We start from the raw sequence: 21,824 nt of genomic DNA, 5'->3' as shown, positions 1-21,824 counted from the left end.
GTTTCAGACATGAAGATTGAGGAAGAACATAACTAGGTTCAGGTTTGAGTCTATCTCTTTGTTTCTCTCACTTCCGTTGATTTCAATTTACGTTTTTATTATTATTATTATAAAATATGTGATGCTATCATTAGAGTTTTTATGACCATATCAATATCATTCAAATTTGAATGTCAAATATTAATTACTAGGGTGTTAATAGTTATTTTTATTTTATTTTTGTATAAATGTAATATTTATATATCGTTAGTATAAATATTTATAAACAATCATCAATACTATTCAATTTTATTATTTTTTTAGATAATCAATAATGAAAACATGAATGATAAGTAATACAGTAATAATATATAAAATTCATACAATATTAGTACATATAATTTTTTATCTTTTTATTTAGAATGTATAATATTTAGATGTGAGGTTTCATTTGAGAAAATTATATTGATTTAGTAGTTAAAAATGGAAGAGTAGTGTTGAAATGATAAAAAAGAAAGAAAATAATAAGAATATCTATAGAAGTTTTTATTTTATCTAATGTTGTTTTAAATTTGATGTTCATTTTAGTTTTAAATTTTATGTTATGCATTTATCAATTAGAAAGATTAAACGGATAAATGATAAATTTGGAATATAAAACTTATGTGATACTAGTTATATTGTTTTTCCTTTTTGATAGTATAGATTATTAATTTTTAAATAAAAATTATATACATAAATAATAAATGGTGATGGATTATTTTTTAGATTTCATTTTATAAACTAGTTTGACAAAGGATGAAACTAAATCAAAGAAAATAATAAACATTCATATTATTTTAGTAAAATAATGATTCTTAAATGAGAAAGCAAATATATGTAGTGACAAAGTAGAGTTTTATACGAGGTTAATATATTATATGATATATTGTTAATATTTATATTAATTATCATTAATTTTCAAAAAATATAATATAAATAAGTGATGAATAATATATAAATAAAACCTATATATAGTACTAAACATAAATCTACATTATATTATATGGATTCGTCTCATTCTTATGTTTTGAGATATAAGTGTGTCTCATACATGCGCAGTTACCTGTTAGGTCTGTTACCTATGAGTCATTAGGTATTCTATGGATTCTCGAATATCTCGAAATTTATAAAATATTTATCAAATTTCAAACAACTTAGACACTTGTGAAAATGTTTCCTATAATTAATTTGTGTTATTTAGATAATCAAAAGAAGAAGAAAAATGATAATAAATTACAAAATATAATTAAAGTATAAATATACAACTTTAAATTATCACTTAAATATAACTATGTGCACACCCTCAACATATATTATATGCTTTAATATTCAATATAAATAACTTTTACAATAAATTATAAGTCAGTGCTAAGTATTTATAAAGCTTTTTTTTAGTATTAAAAATGCATGGCAAATTATATTTTACTTGAAATTAAAATCTGCAAATTTGATTCAAACTCACAACAATACAGTACACATAAAAATAATAATTTCTCCTTCTTTTTAACTTGTACATCAATGTTAAAAATACAAATATTCCCTTAAAATAATAATTGGAGTAAGGAAAGTGATAATCCCATAGAGCTGTCACTTGTAGATAACCTCACTCCACACTTCAATTAAATTACATATATGTTGATCTAAAAGTTTAAATAAAGTCACCAAAGTTTATTTAAACTGAAAAAATAATGAATGAACTATTTTCATTTTCTTAAAAAAATATTATGAAATGTTGGGATCTAGTTAATGTGGTTGCTATCTATTACCTATATAATAAAAAAAACTCTCTCATGACATGTGTCAATCTCTCAAGCCCTCATGACATGTGTCAACCTCTCATCAAAACTAAAGGTCCATGTGTCAATCTCTCAACGACATGTGTCAATCTCTCAAGAACTCCCTCATGACATTTGTCAATCTCTCAAGCTCTCATGACATGTGTCAATCTCTCAAGCCCTCATGACATGTGTCAACCTCTCATCAAAACTAAAGGTCCATGTGTCAATCTCTCAACGACATGTGTCAATCTCTCAAGAACTCCCTCATGACATGTGTCAATCTCTCAAGTCCTCATGACATGTGATTTATTTAAAAATAAAAGGAATATGATTACCTATACAATATTAAAATATAATGTTACTACAGCAATATTAAAATAATAATAATAATAATATGAATCATAACATATTGTTTGTAGCTATTTTAGAGTTAAATAATATTTATTTTTATACTAATCTTATTTTAGAATCAAATAATAATGAAATTATAAATTTATTGATGATTTTTTTGATTAATAGGATACTACTAACTATATCATGTTATATATGTGTAAAAAATAATATTGAGAAAGTCGAGCAAGATGTTAAACCAGTAGATGACCCATAATATATGGTTTTAACCATGCGAATGCACGAGCAACATACATATTCTTAATCATAAATGCACATGTAATATGTGTTCTTAATCATGCGGCAAAAAATATCGTCCCGTGCAAATGCACGGGTAACTTGCTAGTTGCTATTATTTTTTTGTTGCTACTGTTGTTGTTTCTATTATTGTTATTTTTGTTGTTGATTATATAAATTAGTCTCTCTTTTTTATTAGGTATCTATATGACTATATACCTAGCTATATGGTAGGTAAAACTCTTTGTAAATTGAGGTGTTATAATTGGTCAATTGATTTTTTTTATGGATATTGAATTTCATTATGCTTACATAATAAAACTAAGATTTTAAATATATAAATTTATGTTTTTTATCTTTTTTTGGTAAGTCTTTAAAACATTATATAATGATATTCAATAATCAAATCTCGAAATTCCTTATGAGACTACATATTTTTTTTGGAGGAAAAAAGGGAATTTTCCACGATTTAATCTATTCTGGATCATAATTGTTCATATTAGTTAATATATAATATTTTCATTATCAGTAGGCCAATTTGAATAACATTCATTGTAATTTGTAATACAATTATATTAAAATATGTAATACCTATATAATAATTATAATTTGTAAATTTCTAACATAAGCACCATATACAATGCACATAAAAAATATTTAACTGAGTTTATGGATTGGCATAAAGATGATTTGAATGGAATGAAAATATATAATAACATTATTTCAAAATAAAATAAGCATATATATTAAAATATGAACATTAATGTTTTTAGGTCATAACTTGGATTCCTCTATATATGGAATGATTTTATTGGTTGATAATTTATAAGTATCTCTATAAATATTTTTATAGATGTGAGTTTTGAATGGCCATCCATGATAGGGATGGAACAAAGTCGGATTAAGATCGGCTCAAGTCAGGTGGATTTGTTAAGGATGGACTCAAGTCAAGTTTGAAATCAATTTCAATATCATATTAGCTTCTAGAAGTCATATAAGTTATCAAAATTAGACTGACTTATAACCCCTTACGTAAAATAATCAATATGTCTTAATTTGCATTTAACAATGCTTATTCAACAATGCTTATGTGTTGAATGCTGATAAATGTAAGGCGAAAGAGAATCAACAATGTTCGGTGAAACAAACACTGTTAAATGTGACAAGCAGATATATATTCTACTGCGCTTGAGCATCGTTTAATGTATGACTCAAAGATTCAACAACGCTTAGTGAAGCGAACAATATTGTTTCTCACACATTCAATAGCGTTAGTTTCACTAAGCGCTGTTAAAAGTCATAAATTCAATAATGTTTATTTTTGTGATAGTGACTTTTAGCAGATTTAAAAACAAAACCTCACAGACAATAATACACATCATTCAATTTTTTTATTTTTCTTATTCTTCTTTTTCTCAATGGATTACCCTTCTTTCTCTTTTATTTTTTTGGTTCCTCTCTACAAACAAGTTATCTATTATTAGTTATGGCTGCCATATTTTTAATATAGATTGTGCCAAAAATACATATCAAATTGTGGTCCCAATTTCTCTTGGTATTTGGCACATCTTATAGAAATAGGTAGACATCAATTCAGTGACAGTGACTAGGACACATTGCTTAAAGTATAAGGTGAAATGTTGTTTAATTTTATGAAAATTTAATGTGGTTATTTTGATATTAATTATAATCCCTTTATTTCAGAAGACAATAAGTTTATGGATTAGTCGTCTATATTTTCATCACTTTTATCTATTTTATTAAAATATAATCTTCTCACTCTTTCTCAAATTCCTCTATATTAGGTTATTTACTTCATTTTTTGTTTAACATTTTTTTTGGGTCTATTCATCGTTATGTCCTCTAGCATATTATTACCATAAATATCTTTATTTTTTTGGTGTATTCAACGCTATGGAAGACAAATTCATGCAATGGTTTATAAATTGAGTTTTTAGAATAATATTTCTATTGTCAATTCTCTGATTGATATGTATGGTAAATATGATAAAATGCATGAGAGATGTTGCCTCATGGATATTAATGATTTGTGGATATTGTAACATACAGAAGTTTGAGATTTAACATCACTATAGAAAATAGACATTTAATAGTGTTTGTTTGAGTGATTGTTATAAAAAGTATATATTCAACAATAATTCTTGAGGAGCACAATTGAATGTCCACTTTGTATCATACTTGCTTGAGTTAGCGCTGTTAAAAATGGAAATTCAATGACACTTACTAAATTGAGATCTCTTAAATGTACTTTCTATAAAGCTTTTAAAACACCGTTGAATCTAACTATACTTTCTATTGCACTTACATAAACAATGTCAGAAAACATTGTTGAACGACAATTTGTAGCATTGTTGTTTCGTAATTATGTCATAGTCAAGTAATACAATTATATTAAAATATGTTATAATTTGTAAATTTCTAACATAAGCACAATATATAATGCACACAAAAATTATTTAATTGAGTTTATGGTTGAAATAAAGATTATTTGAATGGAATGGAAATATAGAGTAACATTAATTCAAATAAAGTTTTTTTTTATAAAAGGAACTTTTTGGATAATAAAAACAATATTAATTATGAAAAATAATGAAAATACTATATTTCAAAATAAAATAAACATTTATATTAAAATATGGACATTAATGTTTTAGTTCATAAGTTGGATTCTTTTATAGATAGAATAATTTTATTGGTTGATAGTATATATTTTTTATAAGCCATTTTATAGATGTGAGTTTTAAATGGCCATCCATGATTGGGATGGAACATATCCAAATTAAGATTGGCTCAGGTTAGATGGATTGGTTAAACATGGATTCAAGTTTGAAATCAAACTCAACACCCACTATTTTTTGACCTTAATAAGCTAAGTTTATGTTGCTCATCTACTTAAATATTATCATTAGTGTGTCGATAAATACTTTATACATGTCGACCCATATTTTTATTTTCTAATATTGAGTATTTAATTGTTATATATTTCAGTTTAAAGAACTATATCACATTTTTTGTATTGAGTATACATGATATTATATTTTTATTTAAGAATTTAATTATACATTATATTATAATTTTGGTTATAGTTTGTGATTGAGTGAAAAATGTGTATAAGATATAAATTACTACAAAAGAAGTATCATCAAGAATAAATCTTTAAGAAGTAATCTAAAGTAATCATATACAAAATTGAATGTATCATATTGTCTTTCAATTACCACCATTTAAGTATATAAATGAAATTAAATTAAATTATACATGTTTAATTACTTAAATGTCTATCAGACATATTTTATATTTATAAAGTAGTAGTGGTAAAACTGAGATATAGAAATTAAATTTGTTCAATTATCTATATACTCTTTAGACATGTTTTATCTTTATATAGTAGTATAGATATATTAATATAAAAGTATATAAATGAACATAATACTTATATATATATATATATATAAATATAAAGTATATACACTTTTTATATTTATATCAATAAATATATATATTGGAGCTTATAAAGCTTTGGATACAAAATTATAGTTATAAAAAATGGACTTTGTTCAGAATTCTGTGAATGCTGCAGGAGTTGGAATCTTTTCTTTGGTCATTCTTTGTTTTGTTGTATGGCACCATTTCAAAGCTTCTAAGGGAAAAGAAGCTCCCATGGTTTCAGGTTCATGGCCTATACTTGGTCACTTACCTTTGTTGAGTGGTTCCAAAGCAACTCATCATATTCTAGGAGCTATGGCTGATAGGTATCATATTTATAATTGAGAAACAATGAGTCCCACCCTCTTTTTTACATCATATTTTATGCATGCATGTTCATTATTTTATGTAAAAATTGTACTCCACAACAGTATTTATGATCGTAATATTGTGGTTGTGGTAGTCTCTGTCAGAGTTGACAAGATCGCGATTTATCTCGTTGGATCGTTTGATCTTATGTGTTTTCGAGAGCTAGCGAGTTGTGTACCAGTCTGTACCACAATTGAAAGTCATTGTGGTTATGACTTCAATTCATAGGAAGGAGAGCTCCAAGGGAGAAACAACTATACTTTTGGGGAAACAGGAAAGTAGAGTTTCCAATTTGCAGAGGAAGAAAATTTGGGGACTCAAATTGTTGGATTAGACCCATTTACAATTGAGAAAAAGACGTATATACTGACCGACAATGACCGTGTATATATCTTTACCAGTGCATAGATTTTATACTCTTTGCGATTAATCATATCGTGGTTGTATGCTCTAGAAAGGCCCATTGCACTATTTTGGGGTTTTCCAATGATTTCACATACAAACAAGATCAAAAACAACTTAGATTTTTTATATTACCAAATATTGCGATTGTGGTTATGGAATGCAATTTAGTATGTAATTTACTTATTCGGCCTCTCGTATGTTTTTAATCCCTTTCGGCAGGTATGGACCTGTTTTCACCATTAAGCTTGGTAGTGCACCAGTTTTGGTTGTCAACAACTGGGAATCGGCTAAGGAATGCTTCACAACAAATGACTTGACCTTGTCCTATCGCCCGAGTCTTCTTATGACCGAGCATATGACATACAATCAAGGTATGTTTAGCTTTTCACCCTATGGTGCATATTGGCGTGAAACGCGTAAGATAATCAATTCTGGATTCCTTTCCAATAACAAAGTCGACCTCCTAAGCGACATTCGTGTCTTCGAAGTCAAGTCTTCAATCCAAGAGCTCTTTAATCTGTGGTTGCGAAAAAAGGACGACTCGGACTTTATGTTGGTGGAGATGAAGCAATGGTTTCGCGAGTTAGCACTTAATGTAACTTTTCATATGTTTGCTGGGAAGAAATATTTTGGAGGAGATGCAACAAATAATGACAAAGAATCACAAAAGTGTATAAAGACTATAAGGGAATTCTTGCGTCTTGTCGGGGTATACACCGTAGCTGATGCTATTCCTTTCTTGAGATGGTTCGATTTTGGAGGCCATGAGAAGGCCATGAAAAAAACTTTCAAGGAATTGGATTCTGTAATAGGAGGATGGTTAGAAGAACATCGTAAGAAGAAGGCTTCGGATCATGATGAGAAAAGTAACAAAGACTTCATTGATGTTATGCTATCAATGATTGATGGATCAACAATTGAAGGAATTGATTCAGATACTGTTATCAAAGCTACAACAATGGTATGTGTATAATACTAATGGTGCATGTTGTGTTTGCGAGTTTAGTTTTAGAGTGAAATTAGTGGAAATGAAAGACTTGAGAGTCATGAAATACATTTGTGAGATGACTCTGAAGTCTTCCCTTTCCCTTTAAAACTCAACTCGGAAACAGACCTTAAGGAACAAAGATCTTCTGTCCCAAATCATGTCTCACACATTGTCCCGCAATAATGAAAATATGTATGTCAATTAAAAAATTGAAACTTTCAGTACTATTGCTTTTGCTTCATTATCACTGGACAGAACAATATATGAGACATGATTTCGGATATGTTTCTTCTTAACGACTACATGAATACACACACTTGTGCCTCACACAAACAACTATTGGTTCTGTCTGAAGCATTATACTAAAAGAGTTTGTACATAATTTGCAGACTTTAGTTCTAGGTGCAACTGATACTAGCATTGTTACTCATACATGGGCAATATGTTTGCTTCTAAACAATCCTCATGCATTGGAAAAAGTAAAAGAAGAAATTGATATGAATGTTGGGAAAGAAAGATGTGTAAATGAGTCAGATATAAACAACCTTGTATACCTTCAAGCTGTAGTAAAAGAGACACTAAGGTTATATCCGGCATCGCCTCTTACTGTTCGCGAATTCGGACAAGATTGCAACATAGGTGGATATTATGTCAAGAAAGGAACTAGACTATTCACAAACTTGTGGAAGATTCAGACAGATCCTACAATGTGGCCTGATCCACTAGAATTCAAGCCAGAAAGGTTCCTTACTACACATAAAAATGTCGATGTTCGGGGTCATAATTTCGAGTTTATACCCTTTGGAAGTGGTAGAAGAATTTGTCCTGGAATAACATTTGGTCTTAGAACAACATATTTGACATTGGCAACCTTTCTACAATCATTTGAAATATCAAAACCTTCAAACAAACCTATTGATATGTCTGCAATTGTTGAAGTGACCAACATCAAAGTTACCCCTTTGGAGATTCTCATCAAACCTCGTTTATGTTCCAATATTTATGAAAACATGTGATCTTAGTGTTGTGTTGGAAAGGATCTATGAATGAATAATCCTATATGATTGTCCTTTAATGTGACATCAAACATGAGTATTTACAAGGCAATCTTATAGTTATTGTCTTTGTTTGTTATTCTTCTCTAAGGATAACACAATGAAGTTATAATAATCATATTTCATCTTTTCCTATTGTCGTGAATCAGGATATTAAGAGTTATCTCCTTATATCAGAAGATATTTTATTCTAAAAAACTTGTTATTCATATCAACATCATTATTTTGGATGTGCATATTATCTAAAAGCAAATAAATAATTTAAAATAAAATGAAGATAAGGCAACACAGAAATAAATAAAATGAGATATCAAAACATTTTGTAAAATTTAACTTCTCCAAATTCAAACCATGATTAGTTTTATCTACCAAATATACATATATTACTCTAAAGTGCCATAAAATAATAACTTTTTATACTAAAAACAATTATGCACAAATGTAGAAGGCATGCCACCAAAACCCATTTACAATTTTGTGTGTCACATGAAAATGATAAATAGTGTATTTATAACTTATATAACATCATTAGGGATTTGTATTGAAAGTTAACAAAAAAACAAAATCATTTTCACACAATTATATAACTTCAATAATAAAAATCATACATAAAAAATAGGAGACAAATAGCACAATTAAAAAAGATAACTAACCAAAACTACATTTTACTTATTTTATATTTTTTCATAGTCCCTTGTGTGTATTTTTTCAAGGTAAATTTTGGTATAAAAACAATGTCTCTTGTATTCTAATATTTTCCCAATTTTTAGACCTAAAAATAATTTATCTTTGAAACATTAAAAGTATGATTATTACTATCCTAAAACCCCAAGATTGCAGGGTTTTTGAGTTGAAAAATCAAATGGTAGCTGCTTCCACCCACAAAATGGTTTAAAGCCTTCACTATTATTCCCTTCTCTATGAATTTTGAAGCATCTTTTTCTCTATTTTTTCATTTGTTGCCACTGTTATTGGTTACAATTTGATGTGCAACACTAGCTCCCTCAACAAGGGGTTCTATTCTTTCTTCCCTCTCCACAATAAACCATTTACTTCTCAACATACTCACTTAAGCATTTCCACAAACATGTGGTGCACCATTACCAAACAAGCTGTTTCGAGCACGTTCCGTGGCTTCTACCTTCGCCTGCGTCCTAGTAGGCCTCCCAATCTTTCTAGAGTTTATTGTTTCCAACAAAAAAGTGAAACTTTATACCAAGGTGATGGTGGGTACTTTAAATTTAGTGTTAAAGAGTTTGCTAGTGTTGCTGAGGTGGTTTCTTCTTCCACTGAGGCTGAGGAAGACGCTGCCCCGGATGATGAGATTCAAGAATTGTTGGATGATATGAGGAAAGAGGAGGAGAAGAAGAAGAAGGGGGAGGTTGGGTTGAGCTGGAGGAGTCAGTTGAATTCCATGAGGGGAATGAGTCAATCGAAGTACCATGAGCTTAGGAGAAGGCAGGTGAAGATTGAGACCGAGGCGTGGGAAGAGGCGGCAAAAGAGTATAGGGAGCTCTTGATGGACATGTGTGAGCAGAAGCTGGCACCGAATCTTCCATACATGAAGTCACTGTTTCTTGGTTGGTTTGAGCCTCTGCGCGATGCTATTGAAAAGGAACAGGAGTTGTTCAGGACTGGGAAGCTTAGGACGGTGTATGGGCCTTACTTTGGTCAGTTGCCGGCTGATAAGATGGCTGTTATCACAATGCATAAGTTGATGGGGTTGTTAATGACTGGAAACGACCACGGCACTACTAGGGTTGTGCAGGCTGTCCTCAGCATTGGTGATGCTGTTGAACAGGAGGTGAGACATTCTGTTTCTTGTATTGTTCATGGTCATTTGGTTTGAACTTTTTTCACAGAAGTTATCTTGGTTGAAATAAATAAATTTTGCATTTTTTGCTCCTTTGGTTTTGTTTTCAAATATTTGATTGTATTCCTCCTGTATACCACTATGAAAGAGCAACCCAGTTCTTTTGCATGTCAGACTAGAAACACCATTAGAAAACCCATGGGAATGTGGACTTGTGGAGTAAGTTGCAATGGTTAGGGGGGATATCTGGAGGACGCAAAGACCTACATAAGTACGTAATGACATATATTTTTTAAAATAAGTATTGTCAAAACCCCATTAATATGCTTTTAAAAATTATTTGGAATTTTTTGCTGGAGGGGATGGTAATTCAACCCGTGTTTGATGGGAAACCGCAGGCTTTATCTGACTTGACCTGAGTATCGAAATCTCAAATAGGGAACTGGTTATGAGGCTTTTTTGTGTGGGAATGGGGGGTCATAGGTATCGAGCCATAGATGAGATGTACACTTCCCAAACTTCCCCATACACATCCCAAAAGATGATATCAGTTGAATTAAAGTGTGAGGCTTGATAAACTTAAAGATTGAGCTCTTCTAACAGTGGAAATTCCTTCTTTTTTGTGATGGGTGCAATCCCTTTATTTTGAACAATAAATGTCCAAGGGCATGTCATTTCATACCTACAGACTACAGGTATCTATCTAACCGAACCCCTTGCTATGAATGTGACCTTACGTACTGCTTATTTGATGGTTCAGGTTAGGATACACAAGTTCCTGGAGAAAACTAAGAAGAAAAAGGATGGTAAAGACAAGAAAAAGGATGTGTCTGAGTCTGTCGCTGCTGTCAAGGAAGAGGAAAAACTGCGGAAAAAAGTAATGGATTTAATGAAGAAGCAAAAGCTTGTCGCAGTGAGGGGGATAGTGAAGGGCCAGGATGATTCAAAACCATGGGGACCAGTCATTAAGACAAAGGTTGGAATACCTTCCCCTACACTTTCTAAATGTTCCTTTTCTACTTTTTTCCTTCTTAATAAAATGGCATTTCTCCTCTGTTTCACAGGTAGGAAGCCGTTTAATTGAGCTCTTGATGCAGACAGCATATATACAACCACCATCAGATCAAATAGTTGATTGTGCACCTGATATTCGACCTGCATTTATGCATTCATTTGTAACATTGACAAGAGAGGCACAGTGAGTGTTAATGTCTGGGTCATGTAGTTAGGTCTAAATTGTCCTGCAGTAACCTTATATTGTGGCTCTGGATATTTTTTAAAACAGGAAAACAAGCAAACGATACGGTGTTATTCAATGTGATCCTCTAGTTCTTAAAGGCCTTGACAAAACTGTAAGTGTATAACCTTCTATACTTAACAATGGAATTTTAAATTGGTTGGTTCATCATTTGAGATATTTCAGTAGCATTTTTGCTATTTTTATTTGTTAGGTTATAGATCCTTTAGTGTGTATAGGATTTTTTTTTAATTTTGTTTCTTTTTATATGCTTTTTGGCACAATGAGATTTGAACCTATGGCCTTATTCAAATTACTACTTCCAAAGATCTCTGTTATGGACCTTTTTTTTAACAATTTAGGCCCTGAACTGATTTAGGACAATAGAAACTTTGACTTGTAATAATGGCAATGCCAGACCAGGAAAGTTATAGGATATGGAGGATTTACAGTGGAGAAGAGAGAATATGGGTATAGAGAAAGAGAAAGGGGCAGTAGAAGAAAGTAAGGAGATATGTGAGAATCATGCTAGAGCATATTCTTGGCAATTTAATCATTTTCCTGGACTCTTATGTAATAATTCTTCATAATGGGGATTATGCACATATGCAATCATACTCGTAAGGAAGCCATACATGGGTAGGAGAAGAAAGTAATGAGATATGTGAGAATCATGCTAGATCAGATTTTTGCCAATTTAGTCATTTTCATGGACTCTATATGTAATCCTTTTACTAGGATACTGCTTCCCATATAATTGTAGAAAGATCTAAATGGCTAAATGCCTTATCCTAGAGAGCTACTGTGGATATTTGCTCTGCTTTAATGTGGTTTATTTGGTTAGATCATACTGCTCTCATATCTTTCAACTTTGTCGTTAATTGAAATTATAATAGGTCGGGGGGATGAAAATGATGTTCGTAAATCGATTTGTGGTGTGGTTATGATGAGTGATGACAATGAGTTATTAATTAGATGATCTTATTTACACTGATAATTAGGTCAAGTACTAGTCTAATAATAGTACAAGACCAAGCCCACTAATGCAATGACCCCTATCCCTGAACATATTACGAAAAAACTCCTAAGATTGCTTCTCAGTTAACATGCACTATCTTCTTACTGCATATGATTTTCCTATAACCATTGGACTGTCCCAACTCCCAAGGCTCAACTTTGAGCCCCTATATTTTGACATTCGTCGTGGATGTGCTTATTGAGGAGAGCCAAGAGCTTGTGCTACGGTGCATGCTTTTTGTGGATGATATTGTCCTAGCTGGAGACTCAAGAGAAGAAATAAATCAGAAGCTAGAAATTAGGGGACAAGATTTTGGATAGAAACACATGACTTTCGTATAAGTAAAGTAAGACAAAGTATATGGAGTGTAAGTTTAGGAAGAGGCGTGTAGCCCTACCTTAGAGGTGAAAATTTGGGATCATATCATACCACAATCACAAGCTTTAAGTATTTTGGGTCAATCATACAAAGCGATGGGGAAATAGAGGGAATGTAAAGCATAGGATTTATGGTTGAGCTGAGTTTCTTCAATGGGGAAATCACGTTGTACTATATCGGATATGGTTGGCAGTGAGCAAATTTCTCCTGTTCTCACTATTGCCTTTCTTTATAACTCCTATTGGTTGTATAAATATTTGGAGGGTTATTAGCTTATCTTATTGCTTATTAAAGCTCTAGTGTCTGTAAGTTTATTTCGTCAGTTGTCAATAAATGATTTCATATCTTTGGTTTGGTGTATATTTGTTTGCATTGGTTCTACTAACCATCCATTTGTTTCTTATTTTTCAACAGGCAAAGAATATGGTCATTCCTTATATGCCTATGTTGGTTCCACCCGTCAACTGGACAGGGTATGGTAACTTACATTTTATTCCTCTCTTGTACTTCAATTTTATGGTTAAACATGATTTTAATTTTGTCTTATTTATAAAGGAAGGAATGAAGGATATAATGATTTTAAAACTTTTATGTAATCTAGTTTTACATTTTGGAACAACAAAGTGGTCTAAACTCAAACTAATATAAAACACGTCATCTTACACTCTCTTACTATGCTATTCTTTGGTGCATCTGGTTATTCCTACTTTCCTTGATTCATTTGTTATCCTTTTTTCCAGCTATTGAGAACACCTTATAAGAGGGTGAGCCTTGGCACAACATTAAGGTTGCTTGCCTTGTGATTCAGAGGTCATGACATCAAATCCTACAAAAAAGCCTTTTTGGCGACAAGGGTAAAATTGTGTACATCTACCCTCCTGTACCCCACTAGGTGGGAGCCTCATGCACTGTGTCGCCCTTTCTAATTGAGACACCTTATCCTTGTTCCGATGTACTAACTTTGCTTCTCCTTAATTATGCCATTTTTCTATAAAAAGAAATTGGTTCAAACTCCGAATGAAGCATAGCCTAGTAAAAAATCTTCCTTTTGCAATTAAGTTCAGAATTCAAATCAAGATTTTGATTGCGCACCATCGAGCATACAATTCAATGTTTACAATCAGCAAATTGCTAGTTTTTTCTGTTTCGTCCAATTGCTGATTTACATGTTGTTTCCTCCATTTTCCTTTTACTGTACTTTCACAGTTATGACAAAGGTGGGCACTTGTTCTTACCCTCCTATGTCATGCGTACTCATGGAGTCAGGCAACAACGTGAGGCTGTGAAGAGGAGCCCTAGGAAGCAACTAGAGCCTGTATTTGAGGTATGGCTTTGTTATAATTGCCATACATTTTGGGTACAGCTTTTGATGCTACTCAATGAAGTAGTGCTTGAATGTAAACCTGCTATTTACACACATACAGATAAGCATATATACACACATGTGTATATATATGTATGTATTCTTTTTAACTATGGTTTTTCTATGTAGCAAATCTTTTCTTTAATAATTAAATGTACATGCATAATTCATATGATTAGGCTCTGGATACTCTTGGGAATACAAAATGGAGGGTAAATAAGAAGGTTCTGAGTGTTATAGACAGGATATGGGCTAGTGGAGGCCGTCTTGCTGATCTGGTGGATCGTGATGACGTAAGTTCATTTATATGGTTGCTGTTTTTTTAACTGTTATTAACACATCATACTATATCTTGTTTTAATACTATTATTATGTGTAAATCTTGAAGGCTAGAAATGATGATCTTTGCATATTCAAGTTGTGCTGTAAGAAACATGTTTACTATGGCTTGAAAAAAAATGTTCAACTTCTTATTGCAGGTTCCTTTCCCCGAGGAGCCAGATACTGATGATGAAGCACAAATAAAGAAATGGAAATGGAAAGTCAAACATGTGAGGAAAGAAAACAGAGAGAGATATGCACAACGTTGTGACATAGAACTTAAACTTGCTGTAAGCTTCCTTAAACTTCTTGTACATTAATTTGTAATCCATATAGTTTGTCTGGTAACAACCATTTATATCTATGGGTCAGGTAGCACGAAAAATGAAGGATGAAGATGGTTTCTACTACCCACATAACCTTGATTTCCGAGGACGTGCTTACCCCATGCATCCACATTTGAACCACCTAGGTTCAGATGTATGCCGGGGTATATTGGAATTTTCAGAGGGACGCCCACTTGGGAAGTCTGGCCTACAATGGCTAAAGATACATTTGGCAAATCTCTATGCTAACGGTGTTGATAAACTATCTCATGAGGGTCGTACAGCATTCACTGAAAATCATTTGGATGACATATTTGATTCTGCTGACAAACCTCTTGAAGGGAGCCGGTGGTGGTTGAGCGCTGAAGATCCATTCCAGTGCTTAGCTGTGTGCATAACTCTCACTGAGGCTCTAAAAAGCTCTTCACCAGAAACTTTCATTTCACGTATTCCTGTACATCAGGTATTTCCATGGTGGGAATGAGGTTTAGCTTATCAAAGTACACCAGGGTTTTAAAATTTGACATGGTTCAGATTTTTATAACACAGCTGAACCTAATAAACACATGCACACATGTTGGGTTAGACTTTTAATCCTCAAATGGTGAAGTAGTTAAACAAATATAAATCTAAATTACACAAATAGATTAGTAGCCAGTTACCTCCTTTTACATTTAATGTACATGGTATTTGATGTAGGGTGAAGGAGTCTAGATAGGTTTTGTTGGGAAGTAAGTCTTATATCATCTGCCTCATTGTTTCGGGAAGGATTTAAACACTTGTTGAACTACTCCTCTTATTGTCCATTGATTTTGAGATGAAATCTTAACATGATATCAGAGCTAGAACCCAACTTAAATGGTTTAGGCATACGTGGAGGAGACCGTTAGAAGCCCTAGTGAGGATAATAGATCAAATAGAGTTTAGTTCAATTTCTAGAGGCAGGGGGAAGCCAAGAAAAACCATATGTGAAATGATAGGGAAAGATATAGAAATCAAGATTCTCTCAATGGGCATGACTTACGATAGAGCATTATGACGTTGTTTGAACCATTTAGCCGACCTCACCTAGTGGGACTAAGGTTTGGTTGTTGATGATGATGCACCTTGAATCAATGATAAGGCTACAGTTGCTGCATGTGATATGAGGGTCATGGGTTCTAGTCACAGAAACAACATTTTTTTCAGTGGTAACACTGCATATATCTATCCCTCCCCACCTCTTGCCTATCTTTTGAAATCTTATGTTCGAGTAGCATTTTTCTTTATATGTATCATGGTTATGCACTTTATTGCTTTGTGTAAATATCAATAGTCATTTAACTGGGCAATGCTCAAGATTGTCATTATCAAATCTGCCACTATCATCATTTTCATTAAAATGTGTGGCATGTTTATTGACTGATCACAATTTGTGCTATCTTGGTTTTGTCTTAGGATGGCTCTTGTAATGGCTTACAGCATTATGCTGCCCTGGGAAGAGACAAGGTAAGGGGCCTTATCACTTTGTTTTTCCCCTTTTCATATTTTGAATAACAAATTCTCGTGTCCCAGATATTAGTGATCTGGTTAGGGAATCAACGTTAGTTTAGTATATAGCAGAGTCTTGAAGATTTCTTTATTTTTTGCTAGATAGAGTCTTCATGATTTTTATTTGTTGAAAATGAATTTGGCTTGAGAATTAAGTAGCTTTAATCACATCTCTGTACATCTGTACTATTATAATTACAATATTTTTAATAATACTAGTTGGTTGGTTTTAACTTTTAACTTCTGACTGTAAGTTAATTTCTATTTCAGCTTTGTCTCCAGACTGATCTTGTAAAAAGTAGCAGTAGGTGGAACATATGATTATCTTGTCTTCTACTGCTTTATGATATCAAGTGTTTACTGAAAACTCTTTGCTTGTTTACCCTAATATCTTCATCTACACATGCCTTCTATTAACAAAATGATTCAAAGTTTATCGCTGATTGGAAATGCTTGTATAGTAATTTATTTATAATATTTTATTCAGTTGGGAGCGGCTGCTGTCAATCTAGTTGCAGGAGAGAAGCCGGCAGATGTGTACTCAGGAATAGCAGCTAGGTAAGCATTTCAATTTATTGTTATAGTTTCAAAATTGAAATGCAAAGAGTGGGCATTTATTATTATCCATATTGCCATAATTGACCTTTCTTTAGATGGCTAACAGCCTCCTCTGGTGTATCACCCTAGTTCTGACATGCGACCCCCGGGCCTATGAATATACTGAGCGTGTTACCGGTAACACTCCAGTCCTGACATTCGACCTCCCCGGTTCATGAATACACTAAGTGTGCCACCCACCATCTTAAATACCCTCTGCAGTATTTTATTCTCCACAAAGAGGAGCCTCCCGCGACTCAACCCATGACCTCAAAGACAAATAGTCATTATTTCCATGAGTCGCTACCATTACGCTACAGTAGCTTAATGGTAGCGACTCATATTAACGTATCTAAGTTGCATCATATCTTGAATTTTATAATAAATGCCTGTATTCCCATACCCATTTGTATCGTACCCATATCATATTAAGTATCTTGGCTCTTCAGTTGAGCGGGGCTTCTGTATATTAACCTGACTAGTAGGATGACCATTCCTAGAACTACTGGGTTGGTCAGGTCCAGTTTTATAAACTATGCTCCTTATATTTAATTGAATGAAAATAGATGATTTATTTCCAATTAAAGCTAAGTTGTTTATTAGTTCTCTTCTTACAAGCTGCCAAGCTTTGTCTTGTAGGCTCAAATTTGGCCTTGTTTTATGATATCTTTAAAATACAATTCATAATTAAGATGCATCTATTTTAGATCTGTTAGATATATAAAATCATTCATTTGCCTTCGCCCAATAGCTTAAGTTTTTTCACTAAACTCAAGCAGTATACTATTTAAAGGAACCTCCAAAAAGTTTCTATTATAAATTGCAATTTTTTTCTAAGATAAAGGAGGTTCATGAAGAAGTATTCTACCTTCTTTCTATTGAGTCATTTATCCTTTCAATTATAAAATTTGTGGGGGAGGTTATCTCATTGACCATGCCAAACACTTCTGCGAAGATTTTTCCATGGTCAGGAGGGTGCATTTGGTTTTAGGCATAAGATTTTTCCAAGGTCGCTCTGTGTAGGTTGGGCAAAGTTCCACAATATCTTCTTTTAGCCATTATAGACGCCAGGCCAACTTCCATGCATTACTGTGGTGGTAGCAAATATCTTATTGTGCTCTTGTGTATTTTTTTCTTTCTAATAATTTTTATTTATAAAAATTAAGTAGATTTATGTAGCAATGGTCTACCGAGTTATGATATTTGGTCTGTATTTATTCGTCTTTTGATTTTCCTGTGTTCATTTTGGGCTTGGATTTTTCCTTGGGAAAGGGATATTCTCAAAATAAATTGCTCACTCAAAAATAATTTCCTTGCAGAGTATTAAACATCATGCAAAATGATGCTCAGAAAGATCCTGCAATTTTTCCTGATGCTCTGCATGCAAGGACATTAGTTAATCAGGTTCTCTGTGATTATGGTGCATATTTATATAACGAGATTGGTTACTTATAGATATAATTGTTTGGTAGCATCAATCATACTTCCCCCGGAATCTTTAAATCCAAGTCTGAAAATGATTTCGTGCATAATCATATCAATTGGATTTTGTACTTGTCTATTCCACTCCTCATTTTTGCTGATTTCCAGCTTCTCTTGAACATTTGTCTAGGTGGATAGGAAATTGGTTAAGCAAACTGTGATGACATCAGTGTATGGGGTCACTTACATTGGTGCACGAGAACAAATAAAGAGGAGATTGAAAGAAAGGGATGCCATTTCAGACGATTCAGAGCTTTTTGGTGCTTCTTGTTATGCAGCAAAGGTTAGAGGGTGAAATGACCCTGTTATAAATTTTTCATATCTACGAATTGTTTGTTTCATCATTATTCCCTTCTCAGATAACCTTAACTGCCTTAGAGGAGATGTTTCAAGGAGCACGAAGTATCATGAGCTGGCTTGGTGACTGTGCAAAAGTAGGTTATGATATTCCTTGTATCCACATGTACACAGTGCATATTCTCATACCTTGACATGGAGAGAGAAAGAATAAAAACTGTTGTTATTTTTTCTTTCTTATGACATGTGTACTTCTCTTATGGTTTGACTAAGACATTTGAAACAGATAATTGCTTCTGAAAACCAACCAGTGCGCTGGACCACTCCTCTTGGACTTCCTGTAGTGCAACCTTACCGTAAACTAGGAAGGCATATTGTGAGTGCAATAAATTTTCTTGGAATTATATCCTTAATACTTCTCTAGTTTCTCAGGATTTCTAGACATTCTATAGGTTGATAATCTATTATTATTATATGGGTTACAGATCAAAACTTCACTTCAAATATTGACGTTGCAGCAAGAAACAGATAAGGTAAGTGAATTTTACATCATTGAGGATTATGTATTTGGGTGCTGTTAGACAGTTTTTCCTCCTAAGTTTCCCATATGGATGATGGGACTGTTTTCATCGGATGCAAGCAAACGTTCTTTCAAAATTCACTATCCAAAACACATGAGAGATAAAAATCTGAAGAGATGGTATATTTTATGTGTGACAATTTAATTCATTGGCAATTGTTTTTGGTGAATGGAAGGCAATGGGCTGAATTGGAGCATGGTTGGAGGAATCGTTTAATGGTTTTTTCTTATCCAATTTAAAAGAATGAAAGAAAGTCATGGTTTAAATATTAGTGATATAAAGTTTGTTGTTTTATAAATATTCTATATAGGTCATGGTCAAGAGGCAGAAGACAGCATTTCCTCCAAATTTTGTTCACTCACTCGATGGTTCTCATATGATGATGACCGCAGTTACCTGCAAAAAGGAAGGTTTAAATTTTGCAGGTATTTTCTGTGATTGTGTCTTTTTATTTAGATATAATATATCAAATCATAACATTGGTGTTGAATAATTTCTGCTACATGCTTGTAGGGGTTCATGATTCATATTGGACACATGCAGGTGATGTGGATCAAATGAACAGAATACTGAGAGAGAAGTTTGTGGAACTCTATGAGACCCCAGTACTGGAAAATGTATGCTTTTAATGTTCATATTATTTTTATATCAATTGCTATTTTGTTCCTAGGTATTACAATTAAGGTATCTGAGGTGGATTGTTTCCTAGGTTTTTTTGTACTTTCTGCATTGTTAACAATAAAGATAGCAAAACCATTCAATGTTTAGTGGTGTGCTACAAAATGTGAGGTCCGATAATATCGGTTATTGCAGAAAGAAATGATCAGAAAGTAGTATCTTGGTTCATTTGATTTTGATTTGTTCATCATATACTGTCTTAAATTTCTACATTACTATGAGATCTCTTACCTGTTTAATCTTTGCACAGTTAGTGGAGGGCTTTCAGAGATCTTTCCCAAAGTTATCATTCCCACCCTTGCCTGAACGGGGAGACTTCGACTTAAGGGAAGTCTTAGAGTCCCCATATTTCTTCAACTGATCCTGATTTGCAGCCTTCTTTAAGGCTTGGATTCTGTCTTTTAAGGCTTACTGACAACATCTCAAGTTAATTCCGTTTGAGCATTTCGCAACGACAACAGATCTTGTGGAAGTACTCATTCTAGAGGCTGTTTCAGTGGCTGTATATATCATCAATGGCATCCATCCAGGGTCTTAAAAAGGACCCATGTGGTATGATAATAGTATTCATTTGCTAACTCCTTAGATGTTGATTTTTACTTGGACAGTTTTCTAAAGGGTTTATACAAATGTTATGAGATAGAAGCTTTTGAAGCTAGTGTTTCAACCAGAAGGCTTAGAAGGAAAAGCCAATGAATTAAAATTTGAAATGCTATTTACTTGAAGATTTCAGAGCTTCATTAACAATTTGAGTATAGCAAATTTGTGATCTGGTTCTGCACCCAACTCACCCTGCAAATTATGCCATGGCTAGCTGCAAAACTTCTTCATATCAACAGAGTATGGTACTCTTGGTGTATCTTTATTTTGGTACCCTTTTATTTTGCTTTTACATGTATGTGTATTTGTACAAGTATTTTTCTCTTGTAAATGAAAAAAAGAAAAAAACACAACAAACATTTGTTTAAATTGGTGTACCAAAATGATTTATAGTGATGTATACTAGCTTATTCCCTAACCTTTGAACTTATGAAACTTTTGTGACTGAAGGGAATGGACAAAAAGTAAATTCACATTTCTATTTCCCTAAGTCTATGCTTAAATAGCTTGTAGGTTTTATAGTATTTCTTATATTTTTCATACTATAATTTAAGCAATTCAACTAATATTTTACTTGACTTTAGAAACTCCCAAGAGTTTCTTAAGTGAATCTCAAACTCTTTTATTTCACCTATTCACTATCTCTCTATTTTCTTTTAAAGAAAGTTCTTGAATAATTAATATTGAAAGATAAAAAAAATTCTAAAATGACACATTAAGATCATTCCCATCAACATTCTTCTTAAGAACATCCTCCTATGCAAACCACCCTTTGGTGAATTTATCTTGAAATGAAATCAACAATGTCCATATGTTGTTCAAGAATGGTTATTTTAGCAAATAATAGTCCTCATATAAAAGATCAAATAACTTAAATTTTAAGTTATTTGTTTGAATATGAGTTATTCAATCT

General features: G+C 32.5%; 2 protein-coding genes across 2 annotated transcripts; both read left to right on the top strand.

The window, feature by feature from the left end:
• On the top strand, nt 5,984-8,825 carry LOC109330355 (cytochrome P450 82A4-like). Its single transcript, XM_019564527.1, has 3 exons — nt 5,984-6,199; nt 6,867-7,608; nt 8,025-8,825. The coding sequence occupies exons 1-3, from the start codon at nt 5,994-5,996 to the stop codon at nt 8,649-8,651; spliced, it is 1,575 nt and encodes a 524-aa protein (XP_019420072.1). The 5' UTR covers nt 5,984-5,993; the 3' UTR covers nt 8,652-8,825.
• LOC109330325 (DNA-directed RNA polymerase 2B, chloroplastic/mitochondrial-like) lies at nt 9,542-21,389 on the top strand. The gene is made up of 19 exons (XM_019564485.1): nt 9,542-10,494; nt 11,264-11,479; nt 11,568-11,701; nt 11,789-11,855; nt 13,551-13,609; nt 14,343-14,460; nt 14,679-14,792; nt 14,979-15,110; nt 15,193-15,609; nt 16,584-16,634; nt 17,164-17,234; nt 18,593-18,677; nt 18,886-19,038; nt 19,115-19,189; nt 19,339-19,428; nt 19,538-19,585; nt 19,944-20,058; nt 20,147-20,250; nt 20,562-21,389. Exons 1-19 carry the CDS (start codon nt 9,676-9,678, stop codon nt 20,670-20,672), a joined length of 2,979 nt encoding a protein of 992 aa, XP_019420030.1. The 5' UTR covers nt 9,542-9,675; the 3' UTR covers nt 20,673-21,389.

Source organism: Lupinus angustifolius, chromosome LG02, assembly GCF_001865875.1.
Source record: "Lupinus angustifolius cultivar Tanjil chromosome LG02, LupAngTanjil_v1.0, whole genome shotgun sequence".
NCBI classification, from domain to species: Eukaryota; Viridiplantae; Streptophyta; class Magnoliopsida; order Fabales; family Fabaceae; genus Lupinus; species Lupinus angustifolius.
Note: the sequence above shows the minus strand (reverse complement) of the source record. Positions and strands in the feature narration are given on the sequence as shown.